The sequence below is a fragment of the Aotus nancymaae genome, unplaced genomic scaffold, assembly GCF_030222135.1.
Source record: "Aotus nancymaae isolate 86718 unplaced genomic scaffold, 86718_ANA_hifiasm-v0.15.2.pri h1tg000001l, whole genome shotgun sequence".
Taxonomy (NCBI): domain Eukaryota; kingdom Metazoa; phylum Chordata; class Mammalia; order Primates; family Aotidae; genus Aotus; species Aotus nancymaae.
The window spans coordinates 982,408-1,003,062 of NW_026988412.1; the positions used below are offsets into that span (position 1 = coordinate 982,408).

Genomic DNA, 20,655 nt, shown 5'->3' on the forward strand with positions numbered 1-20,655 from the left:
CTGATCCATGAGGGGAGAGGGGCTTGGAGCAGAAATGCCTCTGCAGAGCTGTCCTTCGAAACAAGAGGCGAGGCCTCCTATCATTCCTCTGTCAGTGGATGGCACAGTGTGTGTGTCTGGAGGGCGGGGGCTCTGGATTAAGGGGCCCTTGTCAGCCCAGGGCACTTCTTCCTATTCGAGGTTCCTATACTCACAGCAGCTGGGAGAAGGTGCGACAGTTCCGGAGAGGGGGTCTGGGTAGGCACAACAGCATTTAGATAGGAGGCAATATGGAATGCAATTATCAGCAAGTGACTAAAACTCCACCTGCTCGGATCTCTGGGAAGCAGAGTAGAAGGTGCCTGTAAGAGTCACTGCGCAGAAGTGTGTGTGGAGAGGAGGGGGGAGGGTGCTTACACTGCAACTCCCCTCAGTGTTTGACCTATTTTTCCACATGTTAATTCTTGGCACCTTTGGCTAGTGGGCAGAGTGAGCTCTGAAGGTCAGTAAAAGTCCCCAGGTAAAGATGTGCGGGGGCGGGCACCGGAGGCTGGGCAGGTGTGCAGGCGGAGGGGTCAGGCCGGAGGTGGGCAGGAAGAAACAGCTTCTGCTACAACTTTTAACTGAAGACACAAAAGCATCGGAGATGGAGCCGCCAGAGGTGGGAAGAAAATCAGAGGAACGGAGCCGTGGGACTCATTTTCGCAGACGCACTGGGAGATCCCTTTCACCCTCTCCGGGCATCCCAGCCCATTGTATCTGAGCACTTGATCCCGCCAGCCTGGGCAGCTGCGGCTCTGAGAAGCCCAGAAGGGGTGTTTGCTGAGCCTCCCCCAGCCGGTCCAACCTCCTCAGCTTGGCGCGATCAAGGCACATTCGCGGTCGGCGACAGAGGGGCTGGAGACCTTCCCTAGAAAATAATGAGCGGAGAAACCTTTACTGATTAGTTAAATCCCGCGTAATCCTGGCTGATGAAGACAGATTCGGAACCCTTAACGGATTTAGGGACCCAAAACTATTCCTGGGGACGGCCCGGGGCGGGGCTGCGCCTCTGGCCATAGATTTATGGGTGATATCTGGGAGGGGAAAGCTAGAAGGAGCCCATTCTCCCCGCCGCCAGGGCGCGGAGGCGTCCCTTAAACGCGACGCGTAGATTTGGCAACTGCGAGGGCACCCCAGGGACAGGCGGAGTGTGGGTGGATCAGGGGCCAGTTCTTTGTTTCTTGCAGACCTCTCCTAAACTGCAAGAAGTGCTTCTCTGGTCTTGGCCGACGCTGAGCGATTCCCGCAACGTAGGGCGCGCAAGTGGATCTCAGAGCCCCGACAGCAGCGCGGAGTGGAGGCGGGGACACAGATTAGCGCTGCGTCGGATTGGGGCATTTCTCTTCTCAGGAGGGTGAAATGAAAGCGTCCTTCTGCGCTGCGCTCCCGCCACCGCCGCGCTGCTAAACACAAGGTGCCCCAGGACCCAACTCATCCACTGCTGGGATCTTGCAGGCCCCTCCCTGGCATTGGGGTCCAGAGATGCGTTAGGAACGTCTCAGTCCAGGAATTGCAAGACCCCTTAGAAGTTCGCCTCTTCTCCATCTCTGAGTCCCCTTGGAGCCCCAACACGGGCTCCTTTGATTGGGTCTCTTGCTCGGTTTCGCTCTCCCCAAGTCTTTCTCTGTGTCCGATGTGACTGGGTTAATAAGTCTCAGTTGCTCTCACCTGCAAAATAAGTTTAAGACGATCCTTCCCGAGGGTTTGGAAATGGGGATGTTCTTGGCACTGCGCCGCGGTCACCGTAGGGAGTGGTCGAGGCTGGGTTCCTGCCGCCTGGCCTTTTGGTGTCTTTGGATAGCTGGCTACCTACTCGGGTTCTGTCACTCCGGTGATCGCGAACCTTCCAGACAGACCTAGGGGAGGGAGACCCCAAGCCCTGGCCCAGGTGAGGCCACTCGGTCTCCACCTGGTGCTGCAGGCGCGGCACCCGAGTCCGCCCGTGACTCTTAGGCTTTCCACTCGCGGGCAACCCTGGTCGGGCCACCTTAGAATCTACTGCCTTGCCTTCCTGACCTGTCGCGAGCTACAAACTGTGTGAAATCGTAGGTATCTCCCTTAATTGCGACCCCAAATTCGGATTTACAAACGACTACGCAGCCGCACTAAGAGCCAGAGCACTTCTTTCGGACCCCGTACACCCAACGCCTTCTTTAAACCCAGAGATAGGGGGAATAGTGCTCGGGGAGCCGAAAACAATTCTGGCATCTAAAGAGTCCCCCGCTTCCCGCCCCCGAGCTGGAGCAATTCAAAAGACAATTGTCGCAAAGGAAAGTTATTGTTTTGCTAATCCCGGGAACAGCTTGCAAGGAAAGATTTGGATCTTCCTTTAGTAATGGAAAGTTAATGCGTAGCCTCCTGTAATTATCCTTATCGGAAGCCCTTTGTTTAATCTGCATGTTTAGCGGAGGCCCCACTCGAACGCGCAGAGAGCGGGAGACCCACTTTTCAGGGCCCGGACTCGGGCTCCAGCCCGGCAGGAGCGTAGGCAGCCACGCCGGGTTCCCCTGGGGCTCAGGAATTCGTTCCTCCGTCGCTGAGGGACCTCGGACTGTAGGGCCCTCAGAGAGTGGGATTTAAGAGATATGCTTCCGGGGCTCTGGGATTGGGAAGGGTTCACTCAGCCATCCCAGCGATGAGGGTTGGTTGGGTTCAAAGAGCGAACCAGGAGTGGCTTACCCACGTGCTTTTTGGTCAACTTTAGCGAATACGAAAATTTCACTGATTATTCAAAGAATCAGGGTTTCTTTGAATAATCGGGAAACCGCCCAATAATTTGTAAGCCCCGATGAAAAGATGTGCTTCCCAGTAGACTTCCCAGTAAATTATTCCAATTTACCTCCCTCCACTCCTCCTCGATTTAGGATTGCTGAATAAAATACTGATACTCCTATCAAAAAAAAAAAAAGCCTTCTTGTTTATCCGAAATTCACATTTCGTCGAGCCTATTGTGTTTTGTTCGTTAAACCTGGTACCCTGCCCGTCTCGGCCCTGGGCAGTTCACTCCGCCCGGGGCAGTTCACTCCTGCCCCTTCTCTCTCTTTCCCCAGCTCGTGTCAGTCTGCGACCCCCTGCAGCTCAACCCGTGGAGTGCTGGGAACGAGCCTGGGGGTGGATTTGGATGGAGGAAGAATGACAGAAGATTAAATACATGATTTTCATTCCTTTCCCTTTGGGGATTTTCGGAGAAGACCGTCTTGCAGGAAGGCCTTCGTGGCACCGGCGGCGGAAGTGGAGGGTGGTAGCCATGGGGGTGTGGTTGGGAATGGGGTGCTAGGTCTTAATGGGCAGTTGGGTCGCATCAAAGAAGCTTCAGGGCACCTGGGAGTGGGACCTCCACCCAGAGTTTGGAAGAAAGGAGAAGGCCACGGCAGGACGTAGAACTTGAGGCTTTTCCAGGGACAGGGAGACAGCGGAGTCACTGTCCCTTCCCTTTTTCCCTCCCCTCCTTCCTAGAATTGGGGGTGGGGTGGGCTGGAGAGAAGAGAGGAGAAGGAGGTGACTGAGAGGACTGCAGCTGGGAGGGCGGTAACCGAGGGGAGGAGAACTGGTGGCGTCCCCAACTCGCGGGGTCCGGAACGCCCTCGCCCAGCTGATTGGAGCCCTTCAGGCCTCCCGCGCCCCACCGGCAGCCGAATCGTATAAAGCTTCCTCTAAGCTGAGCCCTCCGCAAACGGGATCCAGAGAGGCTCGCGCCTTTTTGCTAAGGAACCATGACTGGCCGGGATGCGCTTTCCGACGGCCGCACCAGGAGCAGAGCGTTGGTACCTGGCGGTTCTCCCCGGGGCTCGCGACCCCGGGGCTTCGCCATCACGGACCTGCTGGGCTTGGAGGCCGATCTGCCGGCGCCCGCCGGCCCGGGGCAGGGATCTGGCTGCGTGGGTCCGGCGGCCGCGCCGTGCCCTGGCCCAGGGCTCGACAGCTCCAGCCTGGCGCGTGGGGCCCTCCCGCTGGGGCTCGGCCTCCTCTGTGGCTTCGGCGCGCAGCCTCCGGCGGCTGCTCGAGCGCCCTGCCTGCTCCTAACTGACGTGCCGTTCCTGCCGCCCAGGGGCCCCGAGCCCGTTGCCCCGCAGGCCCCCAGTCGTCCGCCTGCGCTTGGGCGCCAGAAGCGCAGCGAGAGCGTCTCGACGTCCGGTAATCAGGCCCGCGATTCCCGCTCCTGCCCCGGCCCCCTAGGCTCCGAGCCCCACGGGGGTCACACACCATCGCCCCACTACGCCTCCGGCCCCAGCGGCCCAGATCTAAGGGAAACGGGGAGCCCAGAGCGAGGCCCGGTCGGGGGAGGAGCATTCGCGGAGCTGCGCCCCCTGCCCCTTGCTGCATCCCAAATCCCTGCCTCTCATCCGGGATCCTGTTCCCTCAACAATGCCGGACCGCCACCACCTGGTGCCAGGTGGAACCCTTTTATAAGACCCTGAGGTCTTGGCACCCCACAACCATCTCCAGAAGGCCTTTTTTACCCTCGGCGCCAGGCGCCAGTCTCGGCCTCTGGCAGCGGCGTGGGTCGGGAAGGCCTGGGGCCTGTGTTGTTCACCGCAGCACCGAACCTGGTACCAGGTGGAAACGCGGGCGGAACTGATCGAATGATTGACGGCTCCTTGAAGAGCACCGGGCCTCGAGCCCAGGAACTGTCCGTCCCTCAGGGTGCTGAAAAGAGAGTCTCGGTTACCTTGCTCCTCTGCCGGCACCGCGGGCAGGCGAAAGAAGCAACCTTGGGGATTCATTACGCCTAGAGTTATGTAGTTAGCCTACAGATGTGTTCTCTGCCTACCAATTTCCTCAAAGAAATCCAGGCGGGTGGGGGAAAGAGAAGGAAGCAATGAAATTCTGTAAAGGACAAGGGCTAAGAAATCGAGTGGGTTGGGGTGTGGGAGAGAAAAGAAAGAATTACGAAAGAAAGGGTGGACTAGCGAAGGTACGTGGTAGAACCTAGAGCTGAGCATCCAGGCAGCCAAGGAAAAAAGAGTACATTGGGTCTTCTGATATTAAAAGGAAGCATATCAGATAAAAAGGCAGGCTGCACTCTAAAAGGACTTAATTTCATGAGCCTCTACGTAAGACAAAATGAAACTTCCTATCAGTGTCACTAAAAATGCAAAAACTGTCTTCATGGGATGAGTTCATTCTTCTATGATCACTGACAAAATGAAAGGCAGCTAAATCCTATTCTGTGGGCACTTATGAAGATCTAGAGCAGAGCTGTCCAAGCGAAATGTGATGTGATTACATGTTTGATGAAAATTTCTCACAGTCACATTAAAAGTGAAATGAATCTAAATACTGCATTTTAACCCAACAATATTCGTAAATATTATCATTTTACACATAATCAACACAAAAAATTGTACCTTTTAGGAGCACTAAGTCTTCTAACTCCATTGACTGATTTATGTCTACAGCAGGTCTTGATCTGATTGGCCACATTTCGTGTGCTCAATAACCTTATGTGTCTCATGACTATCAGGTTGGACAGCCCAATACAGAATGTTTTAATCTAAGTCAGGTTTCTGGTGGACTAATTGATGTAGGATGTAATTGATGTAATAAAACTATTATTATTTAGTTATTTTTGCCTTTACTCATTTAAAAAATCTTTTGAGGAAATTATGCTTTCTTGCAATGAATCTCACAATAGTTTGGTCCTCTAACTTTCTTTTCCATCTAGACTTTTTGATATAATGAGTATAAAAAGGTAAAACAGAGCAGAGTGGTCCTCAAATTTTCAAGGGCAACTACAAATCATCTGAGCACACTTGTCAAGAAGGAGCCTCCTAGACCCCATCTCCAGAGATTCTGATTTGGTGCATCAGGGCAGGGGTGCAGTTCTGACAAGGGTTCTGATGTCACAAGCCCTGGACTTCCTTTGGGAAATGTTGGTGTAGAGGTTAAGATGACAAGGCTGCGTTTGGACGCAGTGTGGGCATAGAAAGTGTAATCAGTGGCCGAGTAGCTTTGGCTTCAGATGATCTGGGATTTGAATCCCAGCTTCACCATTTACTACCTGTGTGCTCTTGGGCAAATTACTTAACCATTCTGTGCCTCAGTTTTCTCATCTGTAAAAATAGAATGGTAATAATAGCAGCAATTTTTGTGTTTTAGTATTTTATTAAGAATACTTGAGATAATGCATGGACTATGTTAAGCACAGAGCGTGGGATCTAGTAGGTGCTAAAAATGCTAGCTCCTATTGTTAACTACTCAAATACCTGACAGGTTCATAACTTCAGTCCTTACATTAAAATCCAGGAAATAAAGGGGAGAATATGATCACCTTTAAACTCCTCTTTTCCTTTTTGTGCTAGCAGATGAGGACAGCACATCTGAAGACAGGAATGACCTAAAGGCGTCCCCCACCCTGGGCAAGAGGAAGAAGCGGAGGCACAGGTACAGGGCCAGACAGTCCTCTCTGCCTGCCTTTCCTTGGGACACAGCCCAAAGTTTCTGGCACCTGCATCTGAGAATTTATGGCCCTGCATGATGGCAGGCCCAATGGCCTCCTGGTTGGCAGTGGGAAGGGCACGGAAGCCATTTGGGAAGATAATTCTGCAGTCTCAGGAGACTGGGAAAATGCTACAGTCTTGGTAGTATTTTTTTCGGTAGCATTTTAAAGACAATTTTGTGGGTCTGTCAAATAGATTTTGTCAGAATGAATGGATGGAATTCATTAAGAAAGAGCTAAAGGACTGTTTTTGTTTGAATCAAACTTCTGGACTACATCAGCTAATCATTCAGAGGTGGGGTGTCCTGTTATCATGAGGTGGCTTCTGAGGTGTGGACAGCGGGGGAGGCAGGCACGGTGGTCCTTAAGGCCAGGGAGGCTGCTTTCCCCAGGGGACTCCTGCCTACGTGTGTGTTTTGGGGTCCTTGCAGGACAGTTTTCACTGCTCACCAGCTGGAAGAGCTGGAGAAGGCATTCAGCGAGGCCCACTACCCTGATGTGTATGCCCGAGAAATGCTGGCTGTGAAAACCGAGCTCCCTGAAGACCGGATACAGGTGTCGGGGTCCCTTTTCTCCTTTTCAAAGACACATAGAGAATGTGTCATTCCCACACTCAGCCAGCCAATCAGTAGTCCCTTATCTACAGCTTCCTTTGCACAGAAACTGAGGGTCCCTTAGCTGAAGGCACCACAAGAGCATGTCCCTGTGACCCTCATGTCTTTTTTCCTTTTATTATTATTAATGTCAAATTATTCTTTAAAATCACGCAATAATGTGTGTTGCAACTAGAAACTATATAAAGATATGCCAATGGGTGGGGGGTGGGGGGAAGACTACCTCTCTATCTCAAACCCTGAAAGAAATCAACATAAATGCCTGAGGATACCTTTCCGCACTTCCGCGCTTTGTGGAGTATATTATCTGCCCCTGCATATGTACGCGCATACACATGTCTACGTGCATATATACACGCTCACATGCATAGGTAGAAGTTTGCTTTTGTTTTTGTCAGAAGATATGTCACTAACTCTTTTTTTAACAGCCACACCGTATTTCATAATAGTCTTTTACTAACATAGTGTTTTTAATGAGAAATATCACCAGCATTCCAATAGCCTAAGCTTGGAAGGAGCCATTGCCCTGGTGAACTCTTTCCAATCAGTGAGAAAAAGCAGAAACACTATAGTTGACCTCTTCACACTCCCTGGGAAAAGGGAGTTTGATTCTTTCGTTTTTTCATTCCTGACTCTATGGAAACTTCAGTGGATGTGGTCACGCGTGTCCCTACCGCGCTGAATGTCAGTGAGTCGGGATCGCACGTGGGCGCCGCTGGGGGCTCCCGGGTGCGCTCCCTGGGGGCGGCTGGTTGGCCCTCAGGAGCTATTTCCTTCAGAATTAGCATGGGATCGTGCTCGAGAGAGGAGCTCCGAGCCCAGGGACGCCGCCTGCGCTCCTCCAGGCGCCCCTCTTCACTGTCTCTTCTGTGTGCCCTCTGCTTTTCCTCCTGCCTCCAACCAGGTCTGGTTTCAAAACCGCAGGGCCAAATGGCGCAAGCGGGAGAAGCGCTGGGGCGGCAGCAGTGTGATGGCCGAGTACGGGCTGTACGGGGCCATGGTACGCCACTGCATCCCGCTGCCCGACTCCGTGCTCAACTCTGCCGAGGGTGGCCTGCTGGGCTCCTGCGCACCCTGGCTCTTGGGTAAGAAAGGGCCCCCCGGGAGCGTGTGGTTCCGGGTGTGGGGGGAGGTAGGGTGATCCCCGGGGGTTCCCACCGAGGCAACCATTTCCAAAGCAAGGCAAGTCAATTTACTGAGATTCAGGCCCAGAACCTTACTTTTTATTTTTAATTAATAACAAAGCTTGCAGTATCTGGACGGTTGCCTCATTTTTCACAGAGACTGTCTAGGCTCTGTGAAAAAGTCTCACCGGGCTACGTATGCTAAATATGTATTTGGGATTTAAGGGTGAAATGACATCATTGCATTATGTGAAATATGTTTCCAAAGTCTTGAATGCTGTTAGACTTTTTAGACCATACAATTTAGGGCACTTGGTAATAGGAAATAGGGCGGTGCCGAGCAGCGACCCGGGAGACAGTGAGCCCCTCCATCTGAGTCAGGAGGGCTGGCTGTGGGCTTGGTTCTGCCATGAACAACCTGCTGTGTGGCTTTTATGTCCCTTAGAGGTTTGGTGCTTAAACAGTCTCGCTGCTGAGGTCCAGACTTCGGGGTTGGGCACTCTCAGGAGGCTCCACCCTTGTTGCTCTGTTTGCTGTTGCCAGAAACTAACAGGCAGGGATGACAGATTGTGGGAATAAGTCACAGATGAATACCTCCGTGAGGATTAGTTAAGAGGATCGTGGTGGCGTTTTAGGTTTGGATAGAGGAAGGTTTTTGCTCAGCGAACAGTTTTTGAATAGCTACCAAGCAGCCCTATCCTGGGCACTGGAGATCCCAGTCATAAATATATCTTGACTTTGCTCTCAAGGATTGAAACACTAGAGGGGGCACTGTGGGCAGCTACCCAAGCCGGCTCATCTGAAATCGCACAAGCAGGTTGGGGAGGGCACATACTGGCATCCGCAGGACTGCAGGCTTGGAGGAAGTGGACCCAATGCCAATCACCATGTCATCCAAAGCACCTTTGCTGGATGTGACCCGGGGGGGGGACATCTGCTTTCAACCCCTACGGTGGGAGTTGCCTACCTGCCTCTCCTGTAGGCCCCAGAGACAGGCACTGGCAAGGATAATTCTAATGGGATTTAGAGAAGAACAACAATAAGAAAATTTACGTCATTGGTGAATTTAAATTTTTATTTTTTCCTTTTTTGTTGAAAGGGATGCATAAAAAATCCATGGGGATGATAAGGAAGCCAGGAAGTGAAGATAAATTGGCAGGACTCTGGGGCTCTGACCATCTCAAAGAAGGTTCTAGCCAGAGTCAGGCAGGACCACAGAGAGGCTCGGATAAAGTGAGCCCTGAGAATGCCTTGGAAGATGTGGCGATGGACCTCTCCAGCTCTGCCCGGCAGGAGACCAAGAAAGTGCACCCAGGGGCTGGTGCTCAAGGAGAATCCAACTCCACGGAGCCAGAGGGGTCCCAGCCAGGGAAGGTGGGAGCCATATGAGACCAACAGGTTTCACCGTCAAAGGCTGAAAATGTGCATATTCCTCACTGGCATTTTCCAAAAGACAAAAACGGTCCAAGATATATACTCTCAATTTGATTTACTTCTTATAATGTCAAGATAAAATGCAATGCCGCTTGCTTTAAGAGGACAGATGAGTGACCTAAGGAAAATTCTATTTCATTCTAGAATGGAAAGTTTCTTAATGGCACTTGAACCGGTTAACTTGGTACAGAACTTTTGATTCTCTTTTGTAACTTGAGCAGGGAGGAACTGAAGTTTAAAAAGCATTTCACTGCCGGGCGTCATTTGAGATGTGTGTTTCAATGTACTGTGTAGATGAATAGGTTAGGTCTTATCTCCTCATTCTCAATTAGGAAATATAAAATTCTTTAACCTCCAGAAAAATCTGATATTATTGTAGTGAAGACTCTATGCAGACACATGAATGAATTATATTGTCTTTACCTTGAACTTGGCCTTGGGCATTTCAATTTTCATGTTAGGCAGCAATTTTGTGTTTTCTTGAGTGTCACTTGATAGGCTATGCATCTTGGGACTCAAAGAAAGTCATACTCTAGGCGTTTCTGCATTTCCTTCAGAAATAGCATGAGATCATGTTTAAACAATTGTTGGATATCTGGAAACAGTGTTTTAAGTCAGACCAGGCTTTTGGTCTTTTAAAATTTATGATTGAAAGCACTTTAGTGACTTGGGTTTTGTGAATGTTTCCTTTCCTACACTTCCTTTGCCATTTATTTATTATTTAAAAATAAACGTTTCGTGGTGTGTTTGCTTCTCAAGGCACTCCCTCTATTACGCATGTGCACATCTCCACTATTTCTGATTTCAGCTGGGCTCTCCCCTCGCCCCTTCCCAATCTGGGGGTGTGTGGCCTCTATTATCCACGTGCACATCTACACTATCTCTGATCCTGGCCAGGCTCTCCCCTCGCCCCTTCCCAATCTGGGGGTGTGTGGCCTCTATTATCCACGTGCACATCTACACTATCTCTGATCCTGGCCAGGCTCTCCCCTCGCCCCTTCCCAATCTGGGGGTGTGTGGCCTCTATTATCCACGTGCACATCTACACTATCTCTGATCCTGGCCAGGCTCTCCCCTCGCCCCTTCCCAATCTGGGGGTGTGTGGCCTCTATTATACACGTGCACATCTACACTATCTCTGATCCTGGCCAGGCTCTCCCCTCACCCCTTCCCAATCTGGGCGCATGTGGTGCATTTTATTCATTCTTCAGGCTGCAGCTCTTATCATGTGTTGCTTTGTCAACTCCTCTAGGGCAGCAGCTGTGTCTGATTCACTCTTTGGAGTTCAGAATCCAGAGAGATACCTTTTAGTTGACGGGAAAATATGGCGCTTCATGAAGAAGACAGGGCAGTGCAAGGAAAGTGTGGAACTGCTACTTGTGAGGGCTTTCTCTGGAAACTGGCACGGTGATCTGTCAGGCTAGGCTTGATGCTCCCATCTCTGCTGGTGAGAAAACAGAAGCTGTCTCCCTTTGGCCTATGCTAGCACCATACTCTTGTGAAAATTAAACATCACCAATTCCTTCCTGTAGCAACAGAAAATGATGAGCCCTATGCCCTCGTATTCATTCTGGCTAATAGAGATCATAACAGGCCCGAGACTGCACCAATAATGAAGAGGTGGTATGCACTCTAGAAGCCCTGTCTTTCCTGTGTAGAGACAGCAGCCCTGGCTCTGGGCTCTGTGGCCACACTGGTTCTGCCTCCCAGAGGTTCTCAATACATTTCCTCATGTTCACTCCTCAGTTGTTGCATCCATCCCGCTTCCTTAGCTTATCCAGGATTGAGCTTGGCAGAGAGAACCAGTAAGCTCTGCAACTTATAAACAGCACATCCCTAAGGGCAATACAAGCAGCCACTAAAACTGCAACAGTAAGGAGTATTTATTAATGTGGAATCATGCTCACAAAATGCTGCCGAGTAAAAAAATCCCTAAATAAAAGAAAAAAGATAGAATTAGAAATAAACACACTTGTAAAGCAGAATGAAAATGAAATAATAACCTTAACAACTGGTTTTGCATATAAAATATAGAAGTAGTGGACAAATCTCTGTGTAATATTACAAAGAGAAAGGAGAAATAGGAAGTGGCACAAGAGAAAGGGGCTAGAAGCACTGAAGTAAAAATGGAAGGATGCTTTCTTAACACAAGGAACTCTCTTCAATGCAGCAGATTAATATTTTATAATGTGTACATACATATGTGGGTATATGTACATATGTGATATGAGAGCATCATCTTTGAGGTGGCATTGCCACCTCTAGCCACCTGACCTTAGATGAATGACACCACCTCTCTGATCTCTCAGTTTTTCAACTGTAAAATGGGGATAACAGCAGAATACTCATTTTTCTGAGATTGAATGAGATGACATGAGTAATGTATTTGGCTCAGTTTCTGGTGTAACCGAGGAAGGAGCAAATTAAATATTAGCTATTATTACTGTAATTATTCGCATTTCTATTAATATCAAAAACCAAATGAGAAAGTTTGACAATATGGGACGAACAAAGTAAATCACGGAATAATAGCTTGCTGGAATGGTCTGCACCAATAACTCGAGAAGAACTCTAGGAACACAGCAAGCCCGGTGTATCATTGGGCTGCTCTCTCCCTGGCCGTGCAAGGACCGGGAGCTCAACTGGCCACACCCCACAGAGGACAACCACTGTCCTGTGTGACTGGAGGCTGGAGATGAGAACTCTGAGCTGCTGCAGACCATCATCAGGAACCCAGGTGATTTCTGTCCTTCTGCCTGCCATCCTTAGACTTTTCTTCTCAAGCTTGTCCCTGCAAGGTCACTGGAGGCTCCCGAAGTCCAGACATTGCAGTGGAGACGACTTATGGCCACACTTCATCGAGGAGTAAAGCCCCACCTGCAAGCAGCCTCCCTCTCACTCCTCGTTGGCCAGCACTGCATGTCACGCTCAGGCCTAAGCCAATCATCACCAACCAGGTGGGCAGAATTCCTTGTTTGGTTTAGTCCAATCAAAATTCACCCTGGTGCTGAGGATGTGGCCAGCCTCCCCTACACTCTTTTTTCCCGTTAACTCATGTAATTGGGCCCCTTTCAGCAAAAAAGAAAGGGGTGTGACTGCTGACCAGCCAACAACAGGTCATCCCTGCGGAGGAGGTAAAGTAGCGTGTGTGATACTGAAAGAGAAAACAACAAACGTGCATAAAGAAGACAAAAGACAAAAATTCTTTAAAATAGTCATGATATTTTTCAGATAATGGACAAATGGATACTTTCAATTTCTAAAATATGTTCTAAGTTTTGTAAAATTAGTATGTAAAAATAAAATATTAATATTATTAAAATATTAACACTGCTTTCCCAATATAGGGTTAAATTCACATGAAACAAAATGCTTTAAAAAATATCATGTGGGCTGGGCGCGGTGGCTAACGCCTATAATCCCAGCACTTTGGGGGTGCTGAGGTGGGCTGATCACTTGAGGTTGGGAGTTTGAGACCAGCCTGACCAACACAGAGAACCCCGTTCCAGTTAAGGAAAGCAAATCGGCCTCGAGGCAAAGAATTTTAAACCTACGCAACATTGAGTTTGAAGAAAAAAAAAATCCTTTGGTGTGACAAAGCACATTCCCTCCACGTATGTGACTTCTGCTCCACTCACACCAGAATCTATCAAAGGCAGCTGGAGGCCAGTTCTTGTCTCTCCAGTAAGATTGCTAGGTTTCAATTCCTCAAAATATCAAGCCAACAAGGGTTTATTACATCAAATGTTTGTATCGTTTCAATTTTTTACACCTATTTGTTATTAAGGGCTCATCTGTGAGATGTCACAGAAAAACAAAGACGTGAATGATATAAACCACTGCTCCAAAATGAACCCTATCCATTCTCAATCCCCACCGTGAACCTTTGTGAAAAGGGATAACTGCCAACAAGTTTAACCTTGAAGCTGATTACTCAAACACAGTCAAAACCTGTACTGAGTTCAGATCAGGCAAGGCGTTCACAAGCAAGTTATTGACTTGTGTGTGTTCAGATCTAAAGCCCTGCATGGGCTCTGTCAGGTCCTTGTCACCTGCACCAGACTTCTTGGGCGCCTGGTTATATTCAATGTGAAGTAAAAAATATCCCAAGTCTTACACCAAAACAGGGGCTCTGATTTAGAAGTATACTTTTGGGCTGGGCGCGGTGGCTCACGCCTGTAATCCCAGCACTTTGGGAGGCCGAGGAGGGTGGATCATGAGGTCAAGAGATCGAGACCATCCTGGTCAACATGGTGAAACCCTGTCTCTACTAAAAATACAAAAATTAGCTGGGCATGGTGGCGCATGCCTGTAGTCCCAGCTACTCAGGAGGCTGAGGCAGGAGAATTGCTTGAACGCAGGAGGCGGAGGTTGCGGTGAGCCAAGATCGCACCATTGCATTCCAGCCTGGGTAACAAGAGCGAAACTCCGTCTCAAAAAAATAAAAAAATAAAATAATAATAATAATAATAAGGTTGTTGTTAGCATAAGTGCACAGTGCCTGGCATATAACACTTTCAGCTTTCTTTTTACATAAGACATTCTGGAAAAAAAAGAAAAAGAAAAAGTAAGAAAATCAAGTTTGAAACACAGTAACACTTATATTTGGCAAGAAAGTAACCAAAATCTAAAAAGCATAAACTATGTGTCCAAATGTAAAAGGCATTAAAAACAAAGGATAAGGTGGGAAAAGCCATACTGAACAAGAAGATACAGTATGTCTAACATTTTGGAATTGTAATTTAAACCCTAAGGGCAAAAGCTGAAAATTATGCTCGGGTTGCTAGTAAGTGCACCCTTCCCTGTGTCTCCCAAATAAAATCAGTTCATTGTTTAATTGCACCCCAAGCAAGTTCTTTCAGCACAAAGTAACTACTACACACACACAAAACGCTTGTTAATGTAATAATTTCCCTGGCTCATCCAACGTGCAATGCATATGACTTTAAAGACTATGCCGTGAGGCAAGTGTACATGAAATGAGGAAACAACTCTCCGAGTTTCAGAACGTGCTCTTAATTTATAGGACACTCAGGTCATATTTACTTCTTGGTAAGATGTTTCATTGTCATTTGATTATCAGTCTACCTCACAATGCACATTATCAGATGCCAATTTGAGGGACTAGACATAAAACTTTAGTGGGACTAGAGATAAGTCATTAGAGTGAATCGGTAACCAACAGAATGGGAAAAAATTTTTGCAGTTTACCCTTCTGACAAAGGGCTGATATCCAGAATTTACCACGAACTAAAGCAGATTTACAAGAAAAACAAACAAGCCCATGGGTCGGCGAAGGATATGAACGGACATTTCACAAAAGAAGACATACATGAGGCCAACAAACATATGAAAAAATGCTCATCATCACTGGTCATTAGAGAAATGCAAATCAAAACTACATTGAGATACCATCTCACGCCAGTTAGAATGGCGATCATTAAAAAATCTGGAGACAACAGATGCTGGAGAGGATGTGGAGAAATAGGAACACTTTTACACTGTTGGTGGGAGTGTAAATTAGTTCAACCATTGTGGAAGACAGTGTGGCGATTCCTCAAGGACCTAGAAATAGCAATTCCATTTGACCCAGCAATCCCATTACTGGGTATATATCCAAAGGATTATAAATCGTTCTACTATAAGGACACATGCACACGAATGTTCATAGCAGCACAGTTTACAATAGCAAAGACCTGGAACCAACCCAAATGCCCATCAATGATAGACTGGACAGGAAAAATGTGGCACATATACACCGTGGAATATTATGCAGCCATCAAAAACGATGAGTTCGCGTCCTTTGTAGGGACATGAATGAACCTGGAAACCATCATTCTCAGCAAACTGACACAAGAACAGAAAATCAAACACCACATGTTCTCACTCATAGGCGGGTGTTGAACAATGAGAACACATGGACACGGGGAGGGGAGCATCACACACTGGGGTCTGTTGGGGGGAAATAGGGGAGGGACGGGGGGGTGGGGAGTTGGGGAGAGATATCAAGGGGAGAAAGGCCAGATATAGGTGAAGGGGAGGAAGACAGCAAATCACACTGCCACGTGTGCACCTATGCCACAATCTTGCATGTTCTTCATATGTACCCCAAAACCTAAAATGCAATAAAAAAATAGATTAATGGCAACAACAACAACAATAAAAACTTTAGTACTGTATTTCTTAATGTGTGAATAAGGTAATTACAAGTAAGTCTGCTTTACATTCTGTTGAAGACCTCTTTACAGCCTAGCACCTAACAGTAGCCAGCAGGCTCCAAGAATGCTCATCAGGAGAAATGATGGCACAACATTTAAAAACGGAGCCAGTTGCTTCAGCTTAAGTCATTCAGAGCCAAACCTCTGTAGAATGACCAATATCAAATCTTTATTTGATATTGGTAACCGTATAAATGTGATCCAAATGTGTCCACCACTAGTTCTTCAAAAAGCAACATGCTATAAATAAGCAAACTACATCTGCTCACTGATGTGTATGGACTCCCTAGATGTCTCATTGGGCTTAGAGACCACTCATAGTAATAATTTTTAGTGTAAACTGTAGCAGGATATGAAGCTATTTTAGCTTTTGCACATACACGTTGCACTTCTGGCTGATAATGGAAAAAAGTTTGCAGCATTACACGGTTAAGCTAGGTTGCATCCATCCCCTTAAATGGCATCAATATGCGTGTTGTCATCCTTGCTGTCGGACGTTACGGTTTCAACTTTCGGCACACTTGCAGTCTTCGAATACACCACCTCCATGTTCTCATCTTCATCTTCTCCACCACCAGAGGATTCTTCCTCTGCCTCCTTTAACCATTTCATAAATGGTTCTGCTTTGACATGAGTCTCTTTGGAGACATATTTCTTAGAGGTCTTTTCCAACCAGCTGATCCAACCTCTTCTTCTTCTTCTTCTTTTTTTGAGACGGAGTTTTGCTCTTGTTACCCAGGCTGGAGTGCAATGGCGCGATCTCGGCTCACCGCAACCTCCGCGTCCTGGGTTCAAGCAATTCTCCTGCCTCAGCCTCCTGAGTAGCTGGGATTACAGGCACGCGCCACCGTGCCCAGCTAATTTTTTGTATTTTTAGTAGAGATGGGGTTTCACCATGTTGACCAGGATGGTCTCGATCTCTTGACCTCGTGATCCACCCACCTCGGCCTCCCAAAGTGCTGGGATTACAGGCGTGAGCCACCACGCCTGGCTCTGACCTCTTCTTCTAAAAGGTCTGCATCGTACATCTCTCTCAAGATACATGGAATCTTGGAGATATGCTGAGCTTGATGCGTTGCTACTGCACACCCCAAACCATGAAGAAGGTACCGTTGAGCTTTTTTGTTGTGACAAAATCGTAGGAAATGGCGCCTGTATTTCTTAATCTGTTCTCTAATCTTCTCATTAAAAAGAACTTCAGTCAGAACAAGAGGGCCCGTGGCTTTCACATCCAGTCTTTCTGCTTCAGCAACAATTTCTTTGTCAGATGAATCAATAATACCCTCTTCTTTCTTCTTCTTAGCAAATCAAAGATGATATTGACTCGGCCTCAGCTGTTCTCGCCAAAGCATCACTGAGAGTCAGAGCTTCTGCATGGTCACTGATTTCATCCATTGGATGCCTTTGAGCTTTCTCAGTTGTATCTTCTCCCTGGGCATCATCCTCCTCTGCTTCCACCGTATGTGGAAGAGGACTAATTCCATTTGGTGGTGCTGGTGGTGGCGTCTCCTTGCTGGATATGGAGCCATTTTCCTTGTCTTTGCCCTTACTTTTTTTCTTCTCCTTTTCTTTCTTTCCTGCACGACTGTCACTATTCTCGGGCGGGGTTTTGAGAATGAATGTGCAGAGTTGATGATGTGTGTCAAGCATGCCTGGATAGGAACAGGCTTTACAAGAATTACCCATTGTTTCCTTCTTTGGATTGACACGCATATCTGTTTCAGGATTCTCACATTCAGGACAGGGAACAAATTTTTTAATGAATCCATCCAACACGTCTTATTCGCCTCATGAGATCAATTGACAATGTAACGGTCATTCTTGGCATCAAACTGGGTCTGTGCTCCCAGATCACAACCAAAATATTTGGTGGGATATGTTGGAGGCCGCTTAAGCACCTTTGCTGCATCAACCATGTTAACTATAACTGTCTTGATTCCATTTCCTTTGCGCTCAACCTTGGCAATCAGACGGGGCATCTTGTAGCGATAGAACTGGTCTGACACGCTGCGGTTGACATTGACAGATATTTTGGCTTATTAGTGGCTTTATCAATAAGGTGAAGAGATCTTTGATTGCAACTTTTTGGTATCTTCTGTCTGGAGAAGAAGGGATAAGATAAAGACTGCAAGAGGGCCGGGCGCCGTGGCTCAAGCCTGTAATCCCAGCACTTTGGGAGGCCGAGGCGGGTGGATCACGAGGTCAAGAGATCGAAACCATCCTGGTCAATATGGTGAAACCCCGTCTCTACTAAAAATACAAAAAATTAGCTGGGCATGGTGGCGCGCGCCTGTAATCCCAGCTACTCAGGAGGCTGAGGCAGGAGAATTGCCTGAACCCAGGAGGTGGAGGTTGCGGTGAGCCGAGATCGCACCATTGCACTCCAGCCTGGGTAACAAGAGCAAAACTCAGTCTCAAAAAAAAAAAAAAAAAAAAAAAAGACTGCAAGAGTTCTCGGTCTCTGACATGAAAAAAATGTTCACCACTGAGGCTGTAAGCTTCTTGCTTGTATGCTATGTTTCCCCAATACAGGTACCAATAGCTCGTTTTTGTCAAATAAAGACATAAACCCAATGCTGCTCGCCCGGGACTGGGATAAAGTGAGGCGGATACAAACCTGAGTCAGTTCGAGGAGATGGAGGTGGAGCGCAGTGAGGAGCGGCAGGGCCAGGTGTCACCTCCAAGTAGCTGGGAGGGGCTGTCCCAGTGACATCTGCGGTCCACACCTGGTGACCTCTGGAATGTTCTCCCCTGACTCAGGTTTTTCTTTTAACATTGCCCTGGGGCTTCTGTTACTTAGTGTTGTGGACGCCTTAGGTACCCTTGCCTGGTACTCCCACCTGTGGACCCTGAAGGACTTCCTGGAAGAAGTCCATAGCAGGCAAGGCAGCCTGGGACCAGTCAGGGGAGTCCTTGTGATAAATGCTCCTCTTCTGCCTCTGTGATGGAGACCTCTGAAGTCATTCTATGCAGCAACGTGAAGATCCCAGTGGCACCCAGCCTGGTTGCCCTTGGCATGACAGACTGGAGAAGGGACGCTTGCTGGGCATTCTGTCCATCCTCTCTCCCATCCTCAGTCCTGCATCCTCTCCCATGTTGAGCCACCTGCCCACGAGCCCACAAGACTAGGAGGGAGCGGGAAGGATGCCAGGGACAAACCCCAGCCATGACTGAATGCATCATAGAATCTTAAAGAACTAATATGACCTACAATTCCGTCTGCACCCACAAACTGGTTTTACTGAGTTCAATTTTGTAAACAAAGTTTGAATCCAGTGAAATAGCCACTTTTGTGAATCTAGATGATATACACTCACTGCTCCAATTAAAAAAATGATTTTGGGCTTTTGTATACATGGCCTGAAAATACTATGAGGGTCAAATTTTCAGTTTCCCCTTGTATTTCCATCAACTTTTGCACATATTTTTGGAGTTGTATTATTAGGTGTCTGCAAGTTAAGAACTTCTAGATCTTCCTGGTGAACATTTATCATACATAGTTTCCCCTTTTAACTCTTCTTTTGCATTTTGTCTTACTGTGCATTTTGTCTGATATTCATTTGATATTTATTTGGTAAATATTTTCTATACTTGTACTACCAATATTTTTAAATATGTTTTAGGTTTGGATTTGTCTCTTGAGGAGTATATAGTTGAGATTTTGAAAATCCGTTCCAAAAATCTTTGTTTTTAACTGGAGGATTTACTCCATTTACATCAATTATAATTGTTGACATTTAATTTTTATTTTAATGAATTTATTTTTTGTGTGCATTTGCAAATGTTTTTGTTATATGTAAATGTTTTGTACTGCAAAAGAAGTAGCACTTGAATATAAATTTTCTCAGCAAGGCAATTTTACTTTCTGCAGAAAGGGTGTTACTTGTCAGCAATCTTGCCAGGGGAGCGCACTGAACAAAAGAAAGGCATGATTATTTATTCCTTATGCACTGGGTCCTTACTGCTGTGTCCTATCTCCATTGCTTGGATCTGGACCTCACAGTCTAAGCTAAACCTGATTGGCCAACAGCTTAAAACTTTCTTAAATAGGTAAAAGCAATGAAGAACAATGGAAAAGAGGAAGTTGCTTGCTAAAGGACTTAGAAAAGTAATAACATTTTCAAATAAGGAAGAGGCATGGGCTGTGACCTGGGATATGCCTGAGAATGTCCAGAGCAAATATCTCGGTTAAAGTACAAGGACACAGAATGTACTCATTCCTTTATGGCTAACAACTACATAGGATAGGGCTTATCAAAGAGTTATTAGCAAGAAGCAAGAAGGCTTTGGAAGAAGTTAGTCTTTAAAAGAAACTATTATTTGTAACATTTATTGTTTATTTTTTAACAAGAAGGGAAACTTTGAAGAGGAACTTTCTACGTTCCACAGTTTTCTACCCTTTCTTTTAAATCTATTTCTCCTTTTTTCATCTTTCAAACTGCTCAGTGTTCTTACCCCATTTCTCCCTCTACTAGATTAGAAGGTTTATATTCTGCTTCTATGTGTGGTTAATCTAGAAAATTTGACATACATATTGATGTAAACATAAAACGATCCTGAACATTCAAGGAATTTTTTTTTTTTTTGAGATGGAGTTTCGCTCGTTACCCAGGCTGGAGTGCAATGGCGCGATCTCGGCTCACCACAACCTCTGCCTCCTGGGTTCAGGCAATTCTCCTGCCTCAGCCTCCTGAGTAGCTGGGATTACAGGCACATGCCACCATGCCCAGCTAATTTTTGTATTTTTAGTAGAGGCGGGGCTTCACCATATTGACCAGGATGGTCTCGATCTCTTGACCTCGTGA

The 20,655-nt window shown here is 47.2% G+C and overlaps 1 protein-coding gene and 1 pseudogene across 1 annotated transcript; one reads left to right on the top strand and one right to left on the bottom strand.

The window, feature by feature from the left end:
- The first annotated feature begins 3,690 nt into the window (after nt 1-3,690).
- On the top strand, nt 3,691-9,661 carry VSX1 (visual system homeobox 1). The gene is made up of 5 exons (XM_012468659.2): nt 3,691-4,155; nt 6,327-6,405; nt 6,892-7,015; nt 7,979-8,159; nt 9,298-9,661. Exons 1-5 carry the CDS (start codon nt 3,735-3,737, stop codon nt 9,585-9,587), a joined length of 1,095 nt encoding a protein of 364 aa, XP_012324082.2. The 5' UTR covers nt 3,691-3,734; the 3' UTR covers nt 9,588-9,661.
- A 6,593-nt stretch (nt 9,662-16,254) lies between these two features.
- LOC110567259 (eukaryotic translation initiation factor 5-like) lies at nt 16,255-18,726 on the bottom strand (annotated as a pseudogene).
- Nucleotides 18,727-20,655: the final 1,929 nt, after the last annotated feature.

Excerpts from the sequence above, each read along its gene's own strand:
- VSX1 (XM_012468659.2), top strand. The coding sequence starts at position 3,735 with ATGACTGGCCGGGATGCGCTTTCCGACGGCCGCACCAGGAGCAGAGCG. Across the intron at positions 6,406-6,891 it reads AGGAAGAAGCGGAGGCACAG|GACAGTTTTCACTGCTCACC; the intron begins GTACAGGGCCAG and ends GGGTCCTTGCAG. Across the intron at positions 7,016-7,978 it reads TCCCTGAAGACCGGATACAG|GTCTGGTTTCAAAACCGCAG; the intron begins GTGTCGGGGTCC and ends GCCTCCAACCAG.